We start from the raw sequence: 22,797 nt of genomic DNA, 5'->3' as shown, positions 1-22,797 counted from the left end.
CTGAATTCTTTTTCTGGAAGGTTGCCTATCTCCACTTCATTTAGTTGTTTTTCTGGGGTTTTATCTTGTTCCTTCATCTGGTCCATAGCCCTCTGCCTTTTCATCTTGTCTATCTTTCTGTGAATGTGGTTTTTGTTCCACAGGCTGCAAGATTGTAGTTTTTCTTGCTTCTGCTGTCTGCCCTCTGGTGGATGAGGCTATCTAAGAGGCTTGTGCAAGTTTCCTGATGGGATGGACTGGTGGTGGGTAGAGCTGGCTGTTGCTCCCGAGGTTGCCTTCTAATGGATAAGAATAGCTAACATTTATGAAGCACTTCCTATGTTCTGAGCTCTTCACTTCGTGAACTCACTGAATTCTCACCACAACCCAATAAGTTATGTTTGTATGGTATTATCTCCATTCTTGCTAAAATGCAGTTTCATTCTTCAGAGGTATAAATGGAGATCACCTTCAAAGACTATTACCCTGAAGAGATGTGACACTTGAGACCGATGGATAGTTGTATCTGTGATACAGCCAAGATGGATGAGAGGGTCAAGGATATGCCTATCAAATGTTTACTGGACTTTCGCTTTCAAATGGGATGTGAACACTCCCGTCACAACTTGGGTAGGTCGCTTAAGCTCACTGTGACTCACTTTCCTGATCTCACTTTTCCTGTAGTTTCAGGCTACCCTCTGAGTCATAAAAAGGAAATAGACATGACCCCACTGTATCCTCACTGAAACAGGAAATAGAGTACCTCACTTTGGTTTCTAAAGCGCCACTTAAAATATGCCCTTGAGACATCCTACCATTTGCAACAACATGGATTAAACTTCAGGGCATTATGCTAATGAAGTAAGTCAGGCAGAGGAAAACAAATACTTCAAGATATCACTTAAATATGGACTCTAAAAGCCTAAACTCATAAAACAGAGACTAGAATGGTGGTTACTAGGGACTGGGAGGTGGGGGAAATGACAGCATCTTATTAAGATACTACCAAAAATGACACTAATGCCATGCTTTAATGAAAAATTATGATATTCTGCAAACAAAAATCGTAGTGAGAACAGTGACATTCTTTCATAATTCTCCAAAGCTCTGATATCTGGCTTAAGAGAAGACAGCTAGATTCTCATATCTGCTTCTGCATTCAGTTTGTTGCAATATCACATATCATAAAGCCTCTGGAAAACTCCATTGTACATTTGTGAAAAAATGAGAGTGAAGAGGTTAATAATGTCTTGGTATTAAAATGAAATTAGTTTTGACCTAGTGGCCCCTCAGAAAGGGTCTTGGTTCCTGAGACTACATCATGAGAACTGTTCTTAAATGTCCTATTTCTCTCAAGTTATTGTGGAATCTTCATGATTCTTTGCTGAATGGGGGAACATGTGAATTAATGACTATCGTACTGTAGTCTAATCACAATTTTAGTTTCCTATGGCTGCTCTACCGAATTATCACAAATTTTGTGGCTTAAAGCAATGCAAATTTATTACCATACAGTTCTGGGGATCAGAGTCCAAAATGGGTCTCACTGGGTTACAATCAAGATGTCAGCAGGGGCTTCCCTGGTGGTGCAGTAGTTAAGAATCCGCCTGCCAATGCAGGGGACACGGGTTTGATCCCTGGTCTGGGAAGATCCCACATGCTGCAGAGCAACTAGGCCCGTGCACCACAACTGCTGAAGCCCGTGCGCCTACAGCCCGTGCTCCGAAATGAGAAGCCACCTCAACGAGAAGCCCGTGCACCACAACAAAGAGTAGCCCCCACTCACTGCAACTAGAGAAAGCCCGCACTCAACAACGAAGACCCAACGCAGCCAAAAATAAATAAATTTATTTTTTAAAAATGTTAGCAGGACTGCATTCCTTTCTGGAGGCTTTAGGGGAGATTATGTTTCTGGCTCTTCCAGATTCTAGGCTGCCAGCATTCTGTGGCTCATGACCCTTTCCGTCTTCAAAGCCAGCATGGCTGGTCAAGTCTTCCTCAGGGTGCATCACTCTGACACTCACTCTTCTGTCTCCTCCTTCTCTATTTAAAGGACCTTGTGATTACTGTGAGCCCACCTAGATAATTCAGGATAATCTTCTTATCATTTTAAGGTCAGGTAATTAGCAACCTTAATTCCCCTGTAATCTTAATTCCCTTGCCACATAACATAACCTCTTCACAGGTTCTGGGGATTGGGATGTGGACATCTTTAAGAGGCCATTATTGTGCTTACCACACTCATTCTCAGTGAGCTAAAGATCTGAGGGAGGGTGGGGTGAGAAAATTCTGAGTCATACTTTCCCTTCCCTACACCTCTAAAAGCAAATGGAGCACTGGGCTCATATCTGCTGGGCTCCTTCAGGAAAAGGGTAATCACCCACTGCGACAGGAAAAACATCAGGATACTCTTGGATCTCTATGCGGGTGCTGGGAGGGCCAGAAAACCGATATTCCCTCCAACAACCTCTCTGATGTGTGTGATTTGTATAAACATTTGTAAGGGATGCCCCATCCCTCCTCTGAGTAAATTTTGTTTTGGTGAAGTTTCACCCCACTTTGTAAAATGGCAAATACTGCTCAAAATATTGTAACCATGTGTATAGAAAATTTACTTTTAAAATTTGTTATTGAGAAAACTAAAAAAAGAAGAAAATGGAAAAATGTCGTTGCCTGAAAAGTGAATGTTATAAACAAGTTGCTTGGATTTGAAAGAAAGACTGTGGAGGCACTGATAGGGCTCTATGCTAACACTTGTGGCTCCAATAACCCTCAGTCCCCTAGTAAGAGTTTCAACATAAAAGCCTGACCAGCCACAATGTGACTGAGCATGGGGCCCCAGCATCAATCTCCCTGTGTCTCATGGAGAACGCTGAATCGGGTATCTATGGACCAAGACATACACACCATGGCATGCAGCCTCCAACCATACTGTGACTTCAACCTCCTATGCTGGCAGAGGTCACCGACACATGGCTGGCCTAGGCAGTGATCCTCTTTAATATAGTGATTCTCTTTCTCTGAGAGACTGCCCAAACTAACTTATGAGGTCATATGTCCCTTTAACCCACCTCCCTTCTCATTAGCTTGCTCCTTGCTTAGCTTGTTGAAGGAAAAAATGTAAATGTTGCATTAACCGCACGCGTGCATGTGTATGTGTGTGTGTGTGACCAGTAGTGGCTCTTGGCATTTCCTATTCTTGGCCAGAGCAAACACAAGAGTTTCACTTTTTTTTTTTTAATTAAGAAAAAATTTAATGAGTGAAAAAAGGGATGGGGGAGTTGAAAATGTCTTTGTAGTCTAGTGAAGAGTTTCACTTTTAATCTTGAGAAAAATACTAAGAATTAATCATGTTCTGTACTCACTTCCCTCTCATCCCAAACAGACAAACATACAAACAACTGGAAAGGCAACAATCCCTTTCTCCTGACCCTCCAGAAGCTTGAGACCAGGAGGGGGGCATGGGAGAGAGGGGCTGGGGTCAGAAATGAACATGTAGTGGGGGGCAATTATGACCCCAAAGTGGGTGGGAGCTGAGGTCTTTTGCAGGAAAAGTTGAAGAGACCTGGATAATTTGGGGACCAACGGGGATGAAAGGAATAGTAAGCAGGAAGGACCCTGTTCACACAGCAGCTCATGGCATGATCTAGAGGCATTGATAATCTTTAAAACAAAATGTTTTAAAGGAGTTGGAGCAAGTTCTGCAGAATACACACAATTTACATATGATGCTATTTACATATGGTTTAAGTGTATATAAATGTAAAAAAATGTCATGCATCAATGAGTGACACATATACCTGTAATAAAAGTATACAGAATTACATGGGATACTAACTTAAAATTCAGAAAATTATACTGGTTATCAGGTGAGTAGGGGACGGGCTGGATGAGGGAAGGAAACCAGTGCAGGATACACACAAGTTCTGCTAATAATCTGTCATTTAAGCTGGGTAGTGAATACATAGGTGTTCAATGTATTATTATTTTTTGTACTTTCATATACCTTAGCTATTTAACAATGCTTTTAAAAATTAAAGAGCCATCCCCTAACCCCAGTCCCCAGAGATGACCACAGGTGATGTCCAGACGTTTCCCTCCACTTTGATTTTCCAGTAACTGGCCAGCATCCCCGTTGTTCCCGTGGGCGGCCCCAGCTCGGCAGAATCCCTTGCTCAGAGGGACCTTGTCCGTTCTGGGCAGGGATATGAATGAGCTTGTGCAGCGAGTTAGACCCACCAGAAACGTTTGTGGTCCTAAGATGACCTTTTTCAAGCCCCTTTCTCATTAGCTCAAAGCTTTGGATACACCCCATCCCCAAAGGGTCTGGTTGGACCTGATCCCTGACCAGATCTTGAGAAGTGAACTAGTAAAGTGAGAGTCCCCGGGCCAGACTGCAGCAGCTAAATCCCCGTCTGCCCCAGGCTCCATAGGCAGTCTCAGTTTCTTCAGCCCGGTCCACTAAGACCTCGAGTTCTTGGGGAGACGGTGGGAGAGAGAGTGTTTGGATGGGAAGGCTCCAGCGGTCCGTGTGAGCTGGAAGTGATGAGATGGAGAAACATCTATTTAAAAGAATTTTAACTGCTGATTTTGCTTTGCAAATAAATAAATAAATAAAAGAATTTTAAGAGGTCGGATGAAGACAAGAGCGTGCTTCGGGGAGGGACCCGACTAAATGCTCCAAGGGTCCCCAAAGGCTACTTACACCCCCGGGACCATGGCCTCCAATCAGTGCCCAGGCAGCCAGTTCCTTGCCTCCTTTGCCACGCTGGGCCGCCCCTTTGGCTCCCCGCAAGGTCACCGTGGAGCAGCGGCACGCCACCAGCTCGTGCAAGTCCAGAGAGTCACAGGTGGAGTCCGAGCGAGCGTGGAGCCAGACCCTTTGTGAGCGCCCAGAACACGTTTGGTGATACAGTCAGGCTGGGTGAACTGAAAACTGACGGTTCTGCACAAGACTTGGGTATGATGAGGTCTGCAGTGGACAGATGAATCAAAAGGACAGTTTCTCTTTTCTTTCACCGAAATTCCATCATGCGAGCCTGGCAGAGTTCTCCCAAGTGACGACACTCTCGGCCAGTCTCCTTTGGAGTCCTTAGCAACAGTCATCACCCTTTCACAAATTCAAGTACTTCTAAAGAAAAGAGGCAGAATCAACTTTCTCCAGTTATGGGGTGGAGATAGAACGAAGGCGAAAGCTTCATTTACCGCATCCCGCTCAGCACAGCGCGGGGCCCAGGAAGGCAATTCAAGCTGGAGTCTAGGAGCACGGAGGCCTTGCGGGGGAGACAGCTGCAGAGTGCACTGAGCCTGGGTAGTCCCAGGAAGGGCTGGAGCAGGGCCGAGGAGGGCTGGGGGATGCAGGCTTGCATTGGGATCCCCTCTACCCCTGCCCACCTGGCATAGAAAAGCAACAAAGAAGCCCCCCCTCCCCAAAACAAAACAAAACATCACACCCATATCCACCAAAGGTAACCAGGGCTGTTGTCCTTGCAGGAGTGGGCTTCCCGGTCCACAGAGGCGATACTGCTGGGCTGTCGCTCCGCCTCCAGTGCGGTTCTCCCTGTCACCCCCACTCCCGTGAGGGGTTACCGAGTGTAACTGATACAAGGCCCTCACCCAGAGGGATCAAAACCTTTGCTTTGGAATCGGGAGGAGCATGCTGCAGAGGGGACTCTTGGCAGGTAATGAGTCCCCCGTGCTTCTTTGCGCAGGTCCTGAGAAGCTTGGCTTCTTTCCCTCCCCAGGTCCTCACCTGGTTCCCCGACCAGGCTGTGGCACTGCCCTGAGAGATCTGGTTTGTTGATTCTCAGTAGCAACTTCCAACAACAGGCGGGCAGTGGAGGAGCTGGGACGCTTGGAACTCCAGGAGAGCCAGGGAGAGGATAAGGATGAGGTGCACAGCATCAGGGCCTAAATCTTACCAAACCAAGCCTAGTAAAATTTCCCCATGGTTCAGAAGCACGAGGAAGTTTAGAGGAAGCAACTAAGCCAGACACCAAGGCTCCTGAAGATGAAGGCAGTGAGATGGTGGGCCTGGGGCAAATAAGTCAGTGTCCAGTTAATTACAAAAGGTTGTATTCTGCAAACTGCCTGTAAGTCCCTGGCTTGGAACGTCAGTCCTCAAACCGTTAACAGCATGGGGCACGGTGGGCGGGCTCCCAGGGTAGACCTCAAAGCCCTGTATCCCCCATCAAGTGGCTAACTAGAGCTCTGGTGTGCTGTGTCTGCAGAGGCTAGGCTGTGGTGATTCCGTTCCCCTTCTGCACGTGAGTGTCATAAGGAAATTCCTGAGGACTAGTGTAGTAGGGAGGGGATGCCTGACAGTGGGACTTCTGCGTTGGCTCCTCCCAGTTCCCAGACCCATGGTGGATCTCCAAAGGGCAGAGCCTCTAGGAGGAGACGGCGGCTGTGGCTAACGTTTGCCTGGCCGTCCTCTACTGGAAGGTGGTGAGGCTATGCCTACCTTGATGGGGAAACAGAAACTGATTCCATTTCAGTCTGTCAGGGGTGGGGATGAGACTTCTTTTGGCCAGAGAAGCAGGGAAGATAAGCAACTAAGCCTGACAGCTTCCTGTGACAGAAATGTTCATTTAAATGTCACAAGACTCTTCAAGTCTTTTGCTTAAATAAGAAAATGAGCAATCACAAATTTTAGGACCTTCTTGCAAGTGGACAAAGAGTAAAATAAGACGATCCACTTGTGCCCTGATTATGAAATTTCACAGATGTTTATGCCTATCAGAAAACAAATCAATTTCAGTATTGTCATGACAACAGAACATTAAGTAAACAATGGTTCATAGTTACAGTATCTTTCAAGGCTAATACACAGGTTCACAGGCCAAAGTAACAGTCTCTAAAGACCAAGTGTCTTGGAGGATTCCTTTGCTAGAAAAAAAATCTACAAGGGCAATATTTTTTTAAATGTTTTAATTATTTTATTTATTTTTGGCTGCGTTGGGTCTTTGTTGCTATGCATGGGCTTTCTCTAGTTGCAGCGAGCGGGAGCTACTTTTTGTTGCAGTGCGTGGGCTTCTCATTGTGGTGTCTTCTCTTGTTGTGGAGCATGGGCTCTAGGCACAAGGGCTTCGGTAGTTGTGGCATGTGGGCTCAGTAGTTGTGGCTCGCAGGCTCCAGAGCGCAGGCTCAGTAGCTGTTGCACACGGGGTAAGTTGCTCCTCAGGATGTGGGATCTTCCCAGACCAGGGCTCGAACCCACGTCCCCTGCACTGGCAGGCAGATTCTCAACCACTGTGCCACCAGGGAAGCCCCTACAAGGGCAATTTTATGAAATGCAATACTTTCTGTTTTAATGCACATATAAGGGAGGAGAGAGCATTTTCTCTTATTTTGTTGAGGTAATTTTCAGCAGTAGCTAGGAAGGCCTGCTGTTTTCCACACCAAGCACTAGATTTCCACTGAGAAAGGACTTGGCAGGCCTGAGCAGTGTAAATTTACAATATGCAAAACAAAGGACAGGGTGGGGTGGTGATTATTATCAAATGAATATGGGGGCAAAGGTCTCCACCTGGAGTATGTAGAATTTCAGACTCTATACCACTAATCTTATCATAGATTTAGTTTCTATGGAAAAAAACTTAGCAATAGCAGGCACTTAAATATCCCACTGATTTTTGAGCTAATTATAGTAAGTCCCCTACATACTAACCTTCAAGTTTTGAACTTTCAAAGATGCGAATGTGCATTCACATGTCCAATCACGTTAGTTCACGTGTCTGTCGTACACTGTCACATGCTGCATCTTCTACAAGTGGTTGTGCTCTTGTGTACTTTACTGTATAGTACTGTATAGAACACAGTAGTACAGTATCTTTATTTCAAGCCCAGGATGTCCAGAAGTAAGTGTAAAAGCAGTGGTGATGTAGCTGGTACTACTGTACTTTTCAAGGTAGAGTACTTTAAGATTAAAAATGTTTTATTTTTTGTGTTTTTTTTTTTTTAATTTTATTTATTTATTTTTGGCTGTGTTGGGTCTTCGTTTCTGTGCGAGGGCTTTCTCTAGTTGTGGCAAGTGGGGGCCGCTCTTCATTGCGGTGCGCGGGCCTCTCACTATCGCGGCCTCTCTTGTTGCGGAGCACAGGCCTCCAGACGCGCAGACTCAGTAATTGTGGCTCACGGGCCCAGTTGCTCCGTGGCATGTGGGATCCTCCCAGACCAGGGCTCGAACCCGTGTCCCCTGCATTGGCAGGCAGATTCTCAACCACTGCGCCACCAGGGAAGCCCCTTGTGTTTGTTTTTTATGTATCATTTGTGTGAAAAGTATTTAAATCTATTACAGTACAGTACTATATAGCCAATTGTGTTAGTTGGGTACCTCGGCTAACTTTGTTGGACATACGAACAAACTGGACTTACGAACGTGCTCTCAGAATGGAACTCGTTCATGTGTAGGGGACTTACTGTATAATAAAATATTTTTACTTATTTTTTCACATTCACGTATGTAGTTTTTAATAAGTGTTATTTGGGTATTTTTGACAAATAATAAACTGCACATATTTAAACTGTACAATTTAATAAACTTTGACATGTGAAACCATCACTGCAATCAAGGTAGTGAACATATATACCATTCCCCAAAATACCTTTTTGCAATCCCTCCCTCCCACTTCTCCATACCCTGCCACCATCCCTAAGAAACAATTGATTGGCTTCCTGTCACTATAGAATAGTTTGCATTTTCTAAACTTTTATACAAATGGAATCAAATATGCACTCTTTTTCACTCTGGCTTCTTTCACTCAGAATAATTATTCTGAGGTTTATTCATGTTGTGGGTACCAATAGTTCTTTCCTTTTTTATTGCTGTACTGTATTTCATTGTATGGATAACTAATATTTGTTTCTGTTGATGGGCATTTGGGCTGTTTCCAGTTTACGATTTTACAAATGAAAGTGTTATGAACATTCATGTACAAGTCTTTGTATGATTATGTTTTCATTTCTCTTGGATAAATACTTAGGAGGGGAATGACTGGGTCATACAGTAAATGTATAAAAATACCAAACTCTTTCCAAAAATGGTTGTACTTTATGTTCCTACCAGGAGTGTATGAGAGTTCCTTTCCTCCATATCCTTGCAGACACCTGGTATGGTTAATAATTTTCGCCATTCAAATAAGTGTGTAGTTTTGTTTTTTTTTTTTAAAGATTTTTTTGACGTGGACCATCTTTTTTAAAGTTTTTATTGAATTTGTTACAACATCGTTTCTGCTCTATGTTTTGGTTTTGTTTTTTTTTTGGCCACGAGGCATGTAGGATCTCAGCCCCTTGACCAGGGATCGAACCTGCACCCCCCGCACTGGAAGGCGAAGTCCCAACCACTGGACCACCAGGGAAGTCCCAGGTGTGTAGTTTTAATTGGTATTTCCCTAATGACTAATGGTGCTATCTCACTGTAGTTTTTTTTTTAATGATATTTTATTTATTTATTTATCTATTGGCCACACTGCACAGTTTGTGGGATCTTAGTTCTCCAACCAGGGATCGAACCCATGCCCCCTGCAGTGGAAGCTTGAAGCCCTAACCACTGGGTGGCCAGGGAATTCCCTCTTTTACCCATTTTTAAATTGGGTTTTTTGTTTTCTTATTATTGCCTTTCAAGAGTTCTATATAGGAGGATTAGCCAAGATGGTGGAGTAGGACATGCTCTCACTCCCTCTTGCGAGAGCACCAGAATCACAACTGGTTGCTGGACAATCATCGACAGGAAGACACTGGACTTCACCAAGGAGGATACCCCACGTCCAAGGACAGAGGAGAAGCCACAGTGAGACGGTAGGAGGGGCGCAATCAGAGTAAAATCAAATCCCATATCTGCTGTGTGGGTGACTCACAGACTGGCGAGCACTTATACCACAGAAGTCCACCCACTGGAGTGAAGGTTCTGGGCCCCACGTCAGGCTTCCCAACCTGGGGGTCCAGCAACAGGAGGAGGAATTCATAGAGAATCAGACTTTGAAGAAGCCTAGTGGGAATTGATTGCAGGACTTCGACAGGACTGGGGGAAACAGAGACCCCACTCTTGGAGGGCGCACACAAAACAGTGTGTGCATCGGGACCCAGGGGAAGGAGCAGTGACCCTGGGGGAGACTGAACCAGACATACCTGCTGGTGTTCGGGGGTCTCCTGCAGAGGCGGGGGCTAGCTCTGTTTCACCGTGGGGACAAGGACACTGGCAGCAGAGGTTCTGGGAAGTACTCCTTGGCGTGAGCCCTCCCAGAGTCTGCCATTAGCCCCACCAAAGAGCCCGGGTAGGCTCCAGTGTTGGGTTGCCTCGGGCAAAACAACCAACAGGGAGGGAACCCAGCCCCACCCATCAACAGTCAAGTGGATTAAAGTTTTACTGAGCTCTGACCGCCACAGCAACAGTCAGCTCCACCCACCTCCAGAGCCTCCCATCAAGCCTCTTAGATAGCCTCAACCACCAGAGGGCAGACAGCAGAAGCAAGAAAAAGTACAATCCTGCAGCCTGTGGACCAAAAACCATATTTACAGAAAGACAGACAAGATGAAAAGACAGAGGTCTATATACCAGATGAAGGAACAAGAAAAAAACCCAGAAAAACAACTAAATGAAGTGGAGATAGGCAACCTTCCAGAAAAAGATTTCAGAATAATGATAGTGAAGATGATCCAGGACCTCGGAATAAGAATGGAGGCAAAGATTGAGAAGATGCAAGAAATGATTAACAAAGACCTAGAAGAATTAAAGAAGAAACCAACAGAGATGAACAATACAATAACTGAAATGAAAACTACACTAGAAGGAATCAATAGCAGAATAACTGAGGCAGAAGAACGGATAAGTGACCTGGAAGACACAATGGTGGAATTCACTGCTGCGGAACAGACTAAAGAAAAAAGAATGAAAAGAAATGAAGACAGCCTAAGAGACCTCTGGGACAACATTAAACGCAACAACGTTCGCATTATAGGGGTCTCAGAAGGAGAAGAGAGAGAGAAAAGACCCGAGAAAATATTTGAAGAGATTACAGTCGAAAACTTCCCTAACATGGGAAAGGAAATAGCCTCCCAAGTCCAGGAAGCACAGAGAGTCCCATACAGGATAAATCCAAGGAGAAGCATGCCGAGACACATAGTAATCAAAGTGGCAAAAATTAAAAACAAAGAAAAATTACTGAAAGCAGCAAGGGAAAAACGACAAATAACATACAAGGGAACTCCCATAAGGTTAACAGCTGATTTCTCAGCAGAAACTCTACAAGCCAGAAGGGAGTGGCATGATATACTTAAAGTGATGAAAGGGAAGAACCTACAACCAAGATTACTCTACCCGGCAAGGATCTCATTCAGATTCGATGGAGAAATCAAAAGCTTTACAGACAAGCAAAAGCTAAGAGAATTCAGCACCACCAAACCAGCTCTACAACAAATGCTAAAGGAACTTCTCTAAGTGGGAAACACAAGAGAAGAAGAGGACCTACAAAAACAAACCCAAAACAATTAAGAAAATGGTCATAGGAACATACATATCAATAATTACCTTAAACGTGAATGGATTAAATGCCCCAACCAAAAGACATAGACTGGCTGAATGGATACAAAAACAAGACCCATATATATGCTGTCTACAAGAGACCCACTTTAGACCTAGGGACACATACAGACTGAAAGTGAGGGGATGGAAAAAGATATTCCATGCAAATGGAAATCAAAAGAAAGCTGGAGTAGCTATACTCATATCAGATAAAATAGACTTTAAAATAAAGAATGTTACAAGAGACAAGGAAGGACACTACATAATGATCAAGGGATCAATCCAAGAAGAACATATAACAATTATAAATATATATGCACCCAACATAGGAGCACCTCAATACATAAGGCAACTGCTAACAGCTATAAAAGAGGAAATTGACAGTAACACAGTAATAGTGGGGGACTTTAACACCTCACTTACAGCAATGGACAGATCGTCCAAAATGAAAATAAATAAGGAAACAGAAGCTTTAAATGACACAATAGACCAGATAGATTTAATTGGTATTTATAGGACATTCCATCCAAAAACAGCAGATTACATGTTCTTCTCAAGTGCGCACAGAACATTCTCCAGGATAGATCACATCTTGGGTCACAAATCAAGCCTCAGTAAATTTAAGAAAACTGAAATCATATCAAGCATCTTTTCTGACCACAACGCTATGAGATTAGAAATGAATTACAGGGGAAAAAAAGACGTAAAAAACACAAACACATGGAGGCTAAATAATACGTTACTAAATAACCAAGAGATCACTGAAGAAATCAAAGAGGAAATCAAAAAATACCTAGAGACAAATGACAATGAAAACACGACGACCCAAAACCTATGGGATGCAGCAAAAGCAGTTCTAAGAGGGAAGTTTATAGCTATACAAGCCTACCTAAAGAAACAAGAAAAATCTCAAGTAAACAATCTAACCTTACACCTAAAGAAACTAGAGAAAGAAGAACAAACAAAACCCAAAGTTAGCAGAAGGAAAGAAATCATAAAGATCAGAGCGGAAATAAATGAAATAGAAACAAAGAAAACAATAGCAAAGATCAATAAAACTAAAAGCTGGTTCTTTGAGAAGATAAACAAAATTGATAAGCCATTAGCCAGACTCATCAAGAAAAAGAGGGAGAGGACTCAAATCAATAAAATCAGAAATGAAAAAGGAGAAGTTACAACAGACACCGCAGAAATACAAAGTATCCTAAGAGACTACTACAAGCAACTTCATGCCAATAAAATGGACAACCTGGAAGAAATAGACAAATTCTTAGAAAGGTATAACCTTCCAAGACTGAACCAGGAAGAAGCAGAAAATATGAACAGACCAATCACAAGTAATGAAATTGAAACTGTGATTAAAAATCTTCCAACAAACAAAAGTCCAGGACCAGACGGCTTCACAGGTGAATTCTATCAAACATTTAGAGAAGAGCTAACACCTATCCTTCTAAACTCTTCCAAAAAATTGCAGAGGAAGGAACACTCCCAAACTCATTCTATGAGGCCACCATCACCCTGATATCAAAACCAGACAAAGACACTACAAAAAAAGAGAATTACAGACCAATATCATTGATGAATATAGATGCAAAAATCCTCAACAAAATACTAGCAAACAGAATCCAACAACACATTAAAAGGATCATACACCACGATCAAGTGGGATTTATCCCAGGGATGCAAGGATTCTTCAATATACGCAAATCAATCAATGTGATACACCATATTAACAAATTGAAGGAAAAAACCATATGATCATCTCAATAGATGCAGAAAAAGCTTTTGACAAAATTCAACACCCATTTATGATAAAAACTCTCCAGAAAGTGGGCATAGAGGGAACTACCTCAACATAATAAAGGCCATATATGACAAACCCACAGCAAACATCATTCTCAACGGTGAAAAACTGAAAGCATTTCTTCTAAGACCAGGAACGAGACAAGGATGTCCACTCTCACCACTATTATTCAACATAATGCTGGAAGTCCTAGCCACAGCAATCAGAGAAGAAAAAGAAATAAAAGGAATACAAATTGGAAAAGAAGAAGTAAAACTGTCACTGTTTGCAGATGACATGATACTATACATCGAGAATCCTAAAACTGCCACCAGAAAACTGCTAGAGCTAATTAATGAATATGGTAAAGTTGCAGGATACAAAATTAATGCACAGAAATCTCTTGCATTCCTATACACTAATGATGAAAAATCTGAAGGAGAAATTATGGAAACACTCCCATTTACCATTGCAACAAAAAGAATAAAATACCTAGGAATAAACCTACCTAGGGAGACAAAAGACCTGTATGCAGAAAACTATAAGACACTGATGAAAGAAATTAAAGATGATACCAACAGATGGAGAGATATACCATGTTCTTGGATTGGAAGAATCAACATTGTGAAAATGACTATACTACCCAAAGCAATCTACAGATTCAGTGCAATCCCTATCAAATTACCAATGGCATTTTTTACGGAGCTAGAACAAATCATCTTAAAATTTGTATGGAGACACAAAAGACCCCGAATAGCCAAAGCAGTCTTGAGGGAAAAAAATGGAGCTGGAGGAATCAGACTCCCTGACTTCAGACTATACTACAAAGCTACAGTAATCAAGACAATATGGTACTGGCACAAAAACAGAAACATAGATCAATGAAACAAGATAGAAAACCCAGAGATAAACCCACGCACCTATGGTCAACTAATCTATGACAAAGGAGGCAAAGATATATAATGGAGAAACGGCAGTCTCTTCAATAAGTGGTGCTGGGAAAACTGGACAGCTACATGTAAAAGAATGAAATTAGAATACTCCCTAACACCATACACAAAAATAAACTCAAAATGGATTAGAGACCTAAATGTAAGTCTGGACACTATAAAACTCTTAGAGGAAAACATAGGAAGAACACTCTTTGACATAAATCACAGCAAGATCTTTTTTGATCCACCTCCTAGAGTAATGGAAATAAAAACAAAAATAAACAAATGGGACCTAATGAAACTTCAAAGCTTTTGCACAGCAAAGGAAACCATAAACAACACGAAAAGACAACCCTCAGAATGGGAGAAAATATGTGCAAACGAATCAACGGACAAAGGATTAATCTCCAAAATATATAAACAGCTCATTCAGCTCAATGTTAAAGAAACAAACAACCCAATCCAAAAATGGGCAGAAGACCTAAATAGACATTTCTCCAAAGAAGACATACAGATGGCCACGAAGCACATGAAAACATGCTCAACATCACTAATTATTAGAGAAATGCAAATCAAAACTACAATGAGGTATCACCTCACACCAGTTAGAATGGGCATCATCAGAAAATCTACAAACAACAAATGCTGTGGAGGGTGTGGAGAAAAGGGAACCCTCTTGCACTGTTGGTGGGAATGTAAATTGAAACAGCCACTATGGAGAACAGTATGGAGGTTCCTTAAAAAACTAAAAATAGAATTAACATATGACCCAGCAATCCCACTACTGGGCATATACCCAGAGAAAACCGTAATTCAAAAAGACACATGCACCCGAATGTTCACTGCAGCACTATTTACAATAGCCAGGTCATGGAAGCAACCTAAATGCCCATCAACAGACGAATGGATAAAGAAGTTGTGGTACATATATACAATGGAATATTACTCAGCCATAAAAAGGAACGGAATTGAGTCATTTGTTGAGACGTGGATGGATCTAGAGACTGCCATACAGAGTGAAGTAAGTCAGAAAGAGAAAAACAAGTATCGTATATTAACACATGTATGTGGAACCTAGAAAAATGGTACAGATGAGCCGGTTTGCAGGGCAGAAGTTGAGACACAGATGTAGAGAACAGACATATGGACACCAAGGGGGGAAAACGGTGGTGTGGGGATGGTGGTGTGCTGAATTGGGCGATTGGGATTGACTGATGTGTATAAAATTGATGACTAATAAGAAAAAAAAAAGAGTTCTATATATAATCTAGATACAAGTTCTTAATCATATAATCATTTACAAATAGTTTCTTCTGGTCAAGGGCTCATATTTTCATTCTCTTAAGAGTGTCTTTCACTGTTAAAGAAACGTTCTTAAAGTCCAATATATCAATTTTTTTCTTTTATGTATTGTGCATTTAGTGTCAGCTTTAAGAAATGTTTGCTGAACTCAAGGTAAACATTTTCTCCTATGTTTTCCTCTAGAAGTTTTGAAGTTGAGAGACTGAATGTACAAATGGACACTGGCCAGACCATATATAAAAACAGAACTCTGACTCACAACCTTGAGTTGTGACACAACTTGACACAACTCTGACTTCCCGACCAGCTTGGGAAGCCTAACCACAATGCCTGCAGCAGCTGGCCAAAAGTGGTCAGGACTTGCTCAATACCTGCTGGCGTCCTTAACTTTTGCCCCCACTCCAACTCAGGACCAACCGAAGAAAGCCAAATAGGCTCTCCAAACCAGTGACATGAGATGCCCCACTTCCAGTAAGCCCGCTTCCAGCTTCCCTAGATCAACAACCTCAAATCAGAGCATCCCTGAGCCTTCTCTCTCTCTCTTCACTATAAAGCTTCCGCATTCCTCTGCCTGCGCTTGAGTTTCTGCCATCATAAGTGATGGTGGCCGATTCCCTTGATATAGTGAGCTCTGAGAAAATAGCCTCTGATTGTTCTCATTTGGGCAGTCTTCATTAATTTCCACATGATTTTAGGTTTTACATTTAGGTCTATGACACATTTTAAGTATATTTTTGTAAGTGGGGTAAATATGAGTTAAGGTTCATTTCTTTTGTATGTAGATATCCGATGGTTCCAGTCCTATTTGCTGGGACAACTGGACTGCATTTAGGAAATGCTGAAAGCCACCTCAACCTGACAGCCTGGTTGTTCCAAACAAATAGTCAATAATTTGTTAGTTCCAAACAAATTTTCATATATATATAAATATATATATATATATAATGTATACATTTCTATTACATAAAAATATAATATATTAAAGTATATGATATATATTTCTTCTTCACAAGATGGGAACTGCATGGACCAGAGGAAGCTAAAGAATCTGTTCCATTGCAATAAGGATAAATTATCAACTCAATCAGATTTGCTGTTTCCAAAAATTGGGCTATAAAATAATCTGAGGCCTTCCCTGGTGGCACAGTGGTTAAGAATCCACCTGCCAATGCAGGGGACACGGGTTCGAGCCCTGGTCTGGGAAGATCCCACATGCCGCGGAGCTACTAAGCCCATGCGCCACAACTACTGAGCCTGCGCTCTAGAGCCCACGAGCCACAACTACTGAGCCTGAGAGCCACAACTACTGAAGCCCGCGTGCCTGGAGCCCGTGCTCTGCAACAAGAGAAGCCACTGCAATGAGAAGCCTGCGCACCGCAACAAAGAGTAGCCCCCACTCGCCGCAACTAGAGAAAGCCCGCGCACAGCAACAAAGACCCAACAAAGCCAAAAATAAATAAAATAAATAAATTTATATTAAAAAATAATAACAATAATCTGAGACTGCCCAGGTCTCAGTGAGAGAAAAAAGACAAAGCACCAAGAAAAACAATACACATCAGCACACCCTAGAGACACCCCGAAAGGTTTTCAATTGCCAAGGAGAACCTGGCAGAAACTGTTACCAAAATCACAGCATAAAAATCACCTCTTGACTGTTTCTCTGGTGGCAGTGGGCTTCCACCAGACTTAGCTCCTCAACCTGCCCTGCATACTTAATCTCTGCATGAATCTGGCCTCAAGCGCTGTGGGAATAAATGAAGTGAACAATTTCAGAAGAGTGGCCTCAAACTGTCCATTTTCCCACCTTCCCTATCCTTGTCCTATTCTAATGGTGTATCTTCCTGTTTTTTAGGAGAACATTTCAGGGTAAGAACAGGACAAGTGCTGAGAAGATGAGTCTCAAGACTGATTTGGAGGGACTTCCCTGGTGGCTCAGTGGTTAGGAATCCGCCTGCCAATGCAAGGGACATGGGTTCAAGCCCTGGTCCGGGAAGATCCCACATGCCATGGAGCAACTAAGCCCGTGCGCCACAACTACCGAGCCTGCGCTCCAGAGCCCGTGAGCCACAACTACTGAAGACCACGCGCCACAACTACTGAAGCCCGCGCACCTAGAGCCCTTGCTCTGCAACAGGAGAAGCCACCTCAATGAGAAGCCCATATACTGCAACAAAGAGTAGCCCCCGCTAGCGGCAACTAGAGAAAGCCCGCGTGCAGCAACAAAGACTCAATGCGGCCAAAAATAAAAATACATAAATTTATTTTTTTTAAAATTGATTTGGAAATGAACTTTGCTGAGTATGTTTTAAATGCAGGAAAAGTCACCCCTGGGAATGAGCAAAGGAGTGGAATGAACCCTAAACTGCCGAAGAAACAGAATGAAAGCATCGTGCATGCAGCATGTGCTCTGCTGAATTCCGGAGGGGGAATGGTCAAGGCTGAGACTGAGAACAAAGACTATAATTATGACAGTCATGGAGTAGGATTGTATCTGCCTTCAACTTTCAAAGGCTATTTAGATGAGATGCAGCAGGGAGATCTCTTTTTGATTTTTGTGAAATCATGGATGCCAGAGGCCTCTGGTATATGATTTGCTTACCTTGTGGCTCCTCTTTGTGCCACAGACATAGAACATGTACTAATGTCATGAATTCTCAGGAAGCACTGGCATTCCCCAAAGGCAGGATTCAGACTCTTACAAATATTAATGATTCCAATTCATTAAGTCCACAGAAATTTCAGGTTCGTGTACAAAATGAAGGTAACATAAAGGCTTCAGCTGCTGCTTTATTTGATAGCACTCACCACCTTCAGTACCAGGAAAAGCTCAACTTTACTAAGTCCACGCGTGTTGAATTTAAGATGTTCTCAACAGAGATGACACAATGCTTTACCCAGGTGTGTTTCTGCATTTGCAAACACTGAGGGAGGGTATGTATTTTTTGGCCTGCATGATGAGACCCATCAAGTCACTGGATGTGAAAAAGAGAAAACAGATCTTGCCACCTTGAGGGCTTCTATTGATCACTATATTAGGAAGTTACCAGCCCATCATTTCTGTACAGAGGCGTGAGATAAAATATGCCACCAAATTCGTTGCAGTACACAAGCAGGGGGCCCTCCATGGATATGTCTGTGCAGTCAGCGTGGAACGATTCTGCTGTGCAGTGTTTGCCAAAGTGCATAATTCCTGGCGGGTGAAGGACAATCGTATGAGACAGCTAGCCACAAGGAATGGGAATAGAATCAGCAATGATTTTAATGTTTGCTGAGGTGGGAGGAGGTGGGGAAGGAGGAAAGGGAGATATTATTTTAGAATCTGGGGAAAGAGAGGTACCCTCAGAGTTGCAGATGCCTGACATTAATTCCTATAGATACAGTTGGTGGGTCATTGCCCCTCTTTCCCTCTGCCCATCTTGAATATCCTGCATTCAACAAATAGATGCTCTGGCCTAGTAGACCCACTAGAGGTTGGTGCAGAAGGCTGTTTGACCTAGCAATTTCTGTTTTCACATCCTTTCTTGTGTTCATATTCAAGTCTCTTCTTTCCCTTTCTAATTATGAACTCACATTTACTTATACAGGAAATTCCTTTTTCACATATACCTATGTGTCCTCTTTAATTTACTGTCACTTTTCCTTGCCTCTGCATTCTTGTATGGTTCCCTCATCAAATAGTCTCCCTTTCTCATAGCCTCACTTCCATTTTTGAACAAAAACACAATCAAACCTCTCTTTTCTCACTTTTCCTTTCAAAAGCCAACATGTGATGCTAACCATGACTGATAGGCCGAAGAGTAGTGTTGGTGATATGCATGCACCTTGGAAAAGGAAAGCCTGAGATAAAATCAGACAAAAGAAAATCAATCGTAACTTCAAGAAAAGTCCAGAAAAACAAAGTCCATTTCAGGATCTTCTCAGAAATCTATATTCATTGACCTTCACGTCTTCTGGTCATATTTTTTAAAAAATATAAGCACTATATATATAGTGCTTATATTTATTTTATATATATATATATCCATATATATATATTTAGAGATATGCCCATGAGTGCTCATAGATTCACTATCTGCAATGGCCCCAAACAGGAAAACAACCAAATTATCTATTGACACAACAATGGATAAATGTATTATAGTATATTTGCATAATGGAATATTATTCAGCAGTGAAAATGAAATAAGGATAGAGTAGGATAATTAAATAGTTTAGAAATCCCACTAGAGGATTAAAGACAAAGAGGGAATTTTAAGGGAGTCTGGGAGACTGCTGTAAGCTAATGAGCACTCAAGAAAAGAATCCAGTAACTTAGCAACAATCTACACTACCTTGAAGGAAGACCAGGTGCATCCAAGCACCAGGCACACTCAAGCTACAAGTTCTTACAGTCAAAACACAAGACAATAGACATGGGTTTGAATCTTGTTACATTAAGTCAGGGAGTTAATGATCCTTGAAGAGTAGCATTTCTGCATGTAGCCAAGACAGGAATAGGTGAAAGGAGAAACTAGGTGAAGGGGGACATTATACTGAAACCTGAGATGAATTACCACATTTTAGTATATGTTACCACACTTTTGCTAATATACATATGATTTGAATAGCGCCATGACAGTCCCGGTTAGATCATATAGGGTTCAAGGAGGAGCTAATGATGTAAGCCTGTAACAGGGGCGCAGCAGGCATGAAGTTGTTAGTGTGTGACCTTAGCATGGTGGTTAGAGGTCCCACACCGCTAACAGTCAGTCACAGAGGTCCTGGAGGCAGAGAGTATGGTGAGAGGCGGATCGTGGCCTTCTCCCCAGGGCCCTCCAGGCCCTCCAGCCTCAGGACTGGCAGGTGAGCTGGGGGTCCTGGGGACAGGCTGAGGGTTGTGTCCTGCAGAGCTCCAGAGCCCTCTCCATGGCCGCCCACTGGTCGGGCCTGGGCACTACTGGGAAGACCCAGACCAGGTGCTGGACGAACGCTCCCATGCAGGGTAACTGGCCCGCCCAGGGACCCCCTCTTAGCCAGGGCCTGGGCCTCAGAGGGTGAAAGCTGAGCCTTGGGACCTTGCCCTTTCTTGTCAGGACAGAGAATAACATTTGTTTTGGTGGAGGTTTACAGGAACATTGTGACCTGACCGTGACCTGACCTCAAGAACAAGGGATCTGGCGCTTCCCTGGTGGCGCAGTGGTTAAGAATCCACCTGCCAATGCAGGGGACACGGGGTTCGAGCCCTGGTCCGGGAAGATTCCACATGCCGCGGAACAACTAAGCCCGTGCGCCACAACTACTGAGCCTGCGCTCTAGAGCCCATGTGCCGCAACTACTGAAGCCCGTGAGCCACAACTACTGAGCCCACGTGCTACAACTACTGAAGCCCATGCACCTAGAGCCTGTGCTCCGCAACAAGAGAAGCCATCGCGATGAGAAGCCTGTGCACCAAAACGATGAGTAGGCCCCCCTCGCCACAACTAGAGAAAGCTCTCGTGCAGCAACGAAGACCCAACGCAGCCAAAAATAAGATAAATAAAAACAAATTTAAAAAGAACAAAGGATCTGACACCAAGAAGTTTGCAACAACTAACCACACCCCTCTCTCACTTTTCCTATAAAAGGGCTTTGCTGAAAGCTTTCGGGGAGTTCAGGGTTTTTAAGGCATGAGCCACCCGTCTCCTTGCATGGCCCTGCAATAAACCTTTCTCTGCTCCAAACTCTGACATTTTGGGATTGTTTGGCCTCACTGTGCGTCGGGCACATATGAAGAAGGTGGTCTTCTCCCCTCCCCACTCTTTCTTTGATTACAAAACTGCAGCCCCCTTTGTTCTCAGGGCTGCGCTCCCTTGCCTGCCCGCTTGTATCTCCCACAAGTGTCCTATGGTAATAAACTCAGCCTATCACTCTGCCTCACGCTGAATTCTTTCTGCAACGAGACAAAAGAACCTGAGCTTCAGTTTAAGTCCTGACACCAGGTGAGCGGTTTTAATTAAAAGACAGTGGGTCTGAATCCTCTCCTAAATCAGGGATCCTGGGTTCAAGTTCCAGTCCCATCCGAGAAGGACTGTGGCTGCAGAAAGAGCCTGCTCAGGACACTCAGAACTCTTCCAGACACAAATTTGAACCAGTAAATAAAATATACAATGTTAGAAACTAAATGGTTTGATAATAGGAGTGATTTTAAGGCAGTTTATAAGACACTCCTTGGATCTTTTGTGAGAAAAAACAGAGAAGATTCTTAATTTATTTCAAAAAAAATAGTCAATGTCGAAATTTAAGGAGAGATTACAGGATTTTTAAACTGCGGTTGTGGTTTTAAATACATATTATACAATATATTTGACTAAGTCTTGTCTCGTAAAAATCTTGTTTTAAGGAATAAATTAGTAGCTCCCCAAATTCAGATAATATAAAGATTTTTAAAATCTTAATTAAACTTAAAAATTCACTCTCAGAGTTTTCTACGATCCTCTCCAAAACGTACTTACGTGTTCCTGCTGCCTACCGAACTTTTGCTTCAGAGAATACAAAGGGAGACCACCACGGGACCCTCCTCCAACTCGTGGGCCCTCGGGCTCCTCAACAGGGCAGAAGGAGCAAGGCCCAGGTGGCGGCCCCACGGAGGCCAGACCCAGGGGTGGGTCTCAAGGCCGCCACCCGAGCCCCGGCTTTCTGAAAGGGGGCAGGGGTCTGGACACTGACGACCGGCGGGCGCAGGGGGCCCACAAGTGTCTGCTCGGCAGCGCTGCACAGCGGTCACGGGGTCCTGGTATTTCAACCCGCAAGTCGACTTCGAGCTTTGCTTTGGAACGACCCTCCAGGACAAACGAACAAGAACTTAAAGGAAAAGCTGGCCGCACCCCCATGCCGCGTTTTTAAAACTGTTCATCTTGCGCTGACTTGAGCCCGGAAACCCTGGGAGGCCCCGTCCTTCCAACAATAACTCCGGACGGTGCCGCAAGCGGTTTACAACCCAAGTCCACAAATTCAACCCGCAAGTCTAGGCGTTTGCTCACCGGCACCGGCACCCGCACCAGCACGGGGATGCACTCGGAAGACAAAACACCACGCGGGCTCCGAACGCCGTCCGCACCTCAGCCACCCGGAGCCGGAGACCGGGAGTCCCGGCGGAGACCCGACCGGCCGCCCGCAAGGAGGCCAGACGCGCCACGGCCCCGGCCGAACGCCGCCCTTTCCCCACCCCGCTGAGCCCAGCCTCCCGAGGGTCCCCCTGCAGGCGCCCCGTCCCCGTAGGCGCCCCCCACCTCCCCAGGGCCCCCATTTTCCCCCCAGCT

The 22,797-nt window shown here is 43.7% G+C and overlaps 2 protein-coding genes across 2 annotated transcripts in view; one reads left to right on the top strand and one right to left on the bottom strand.

The window, feature by feature from the left end:
• NLE1 (notchless homolog 1) overlaps positions 1 to 22,797 on the bottom strand; it is an 86,756-nt gene that overhangs the window by 63,837 nt on the left and 122 nt on the right. The gene's annotated exons all lie outside the window — the stretch shown is intronic.
• Positions 7,259 to 22,794, top strand: LOC309649723 (schlafen family member 5-like). Its single transcript, XM_082440134.1, is given in 5 exon segments — positions 7,259 to 9,777; positions 17,373 to 18,107; positions 18,110 to 18,415; positions 18,417 to 18,583; positions 18,585 to 22,794. Coding segments are annotated over 4 exon segments (1,038 nt in total). The 5' UTR covers positions 7,259 to 9,777; positions 17,373 to 17,750; the 3' UTR covers positions 18,793 to 22,794.

The sequence above is a fragment of the Balaenoptera physalus genome, assembly GCF_965194825.1.
Source record: "Balaenoptera physalus genome assembly, chromosome: 20".
NCBI lineage: Eukaryota > Metazoa > Chordata > Mammalia > Artiodactyla > Balaenopteridae > Balaenoptera > Balaenoptera physalus.
Note: the sequence above shows the minus strand (reverse complement) of the source record. Positions and strands in the feature narration are given on the sequence as shown.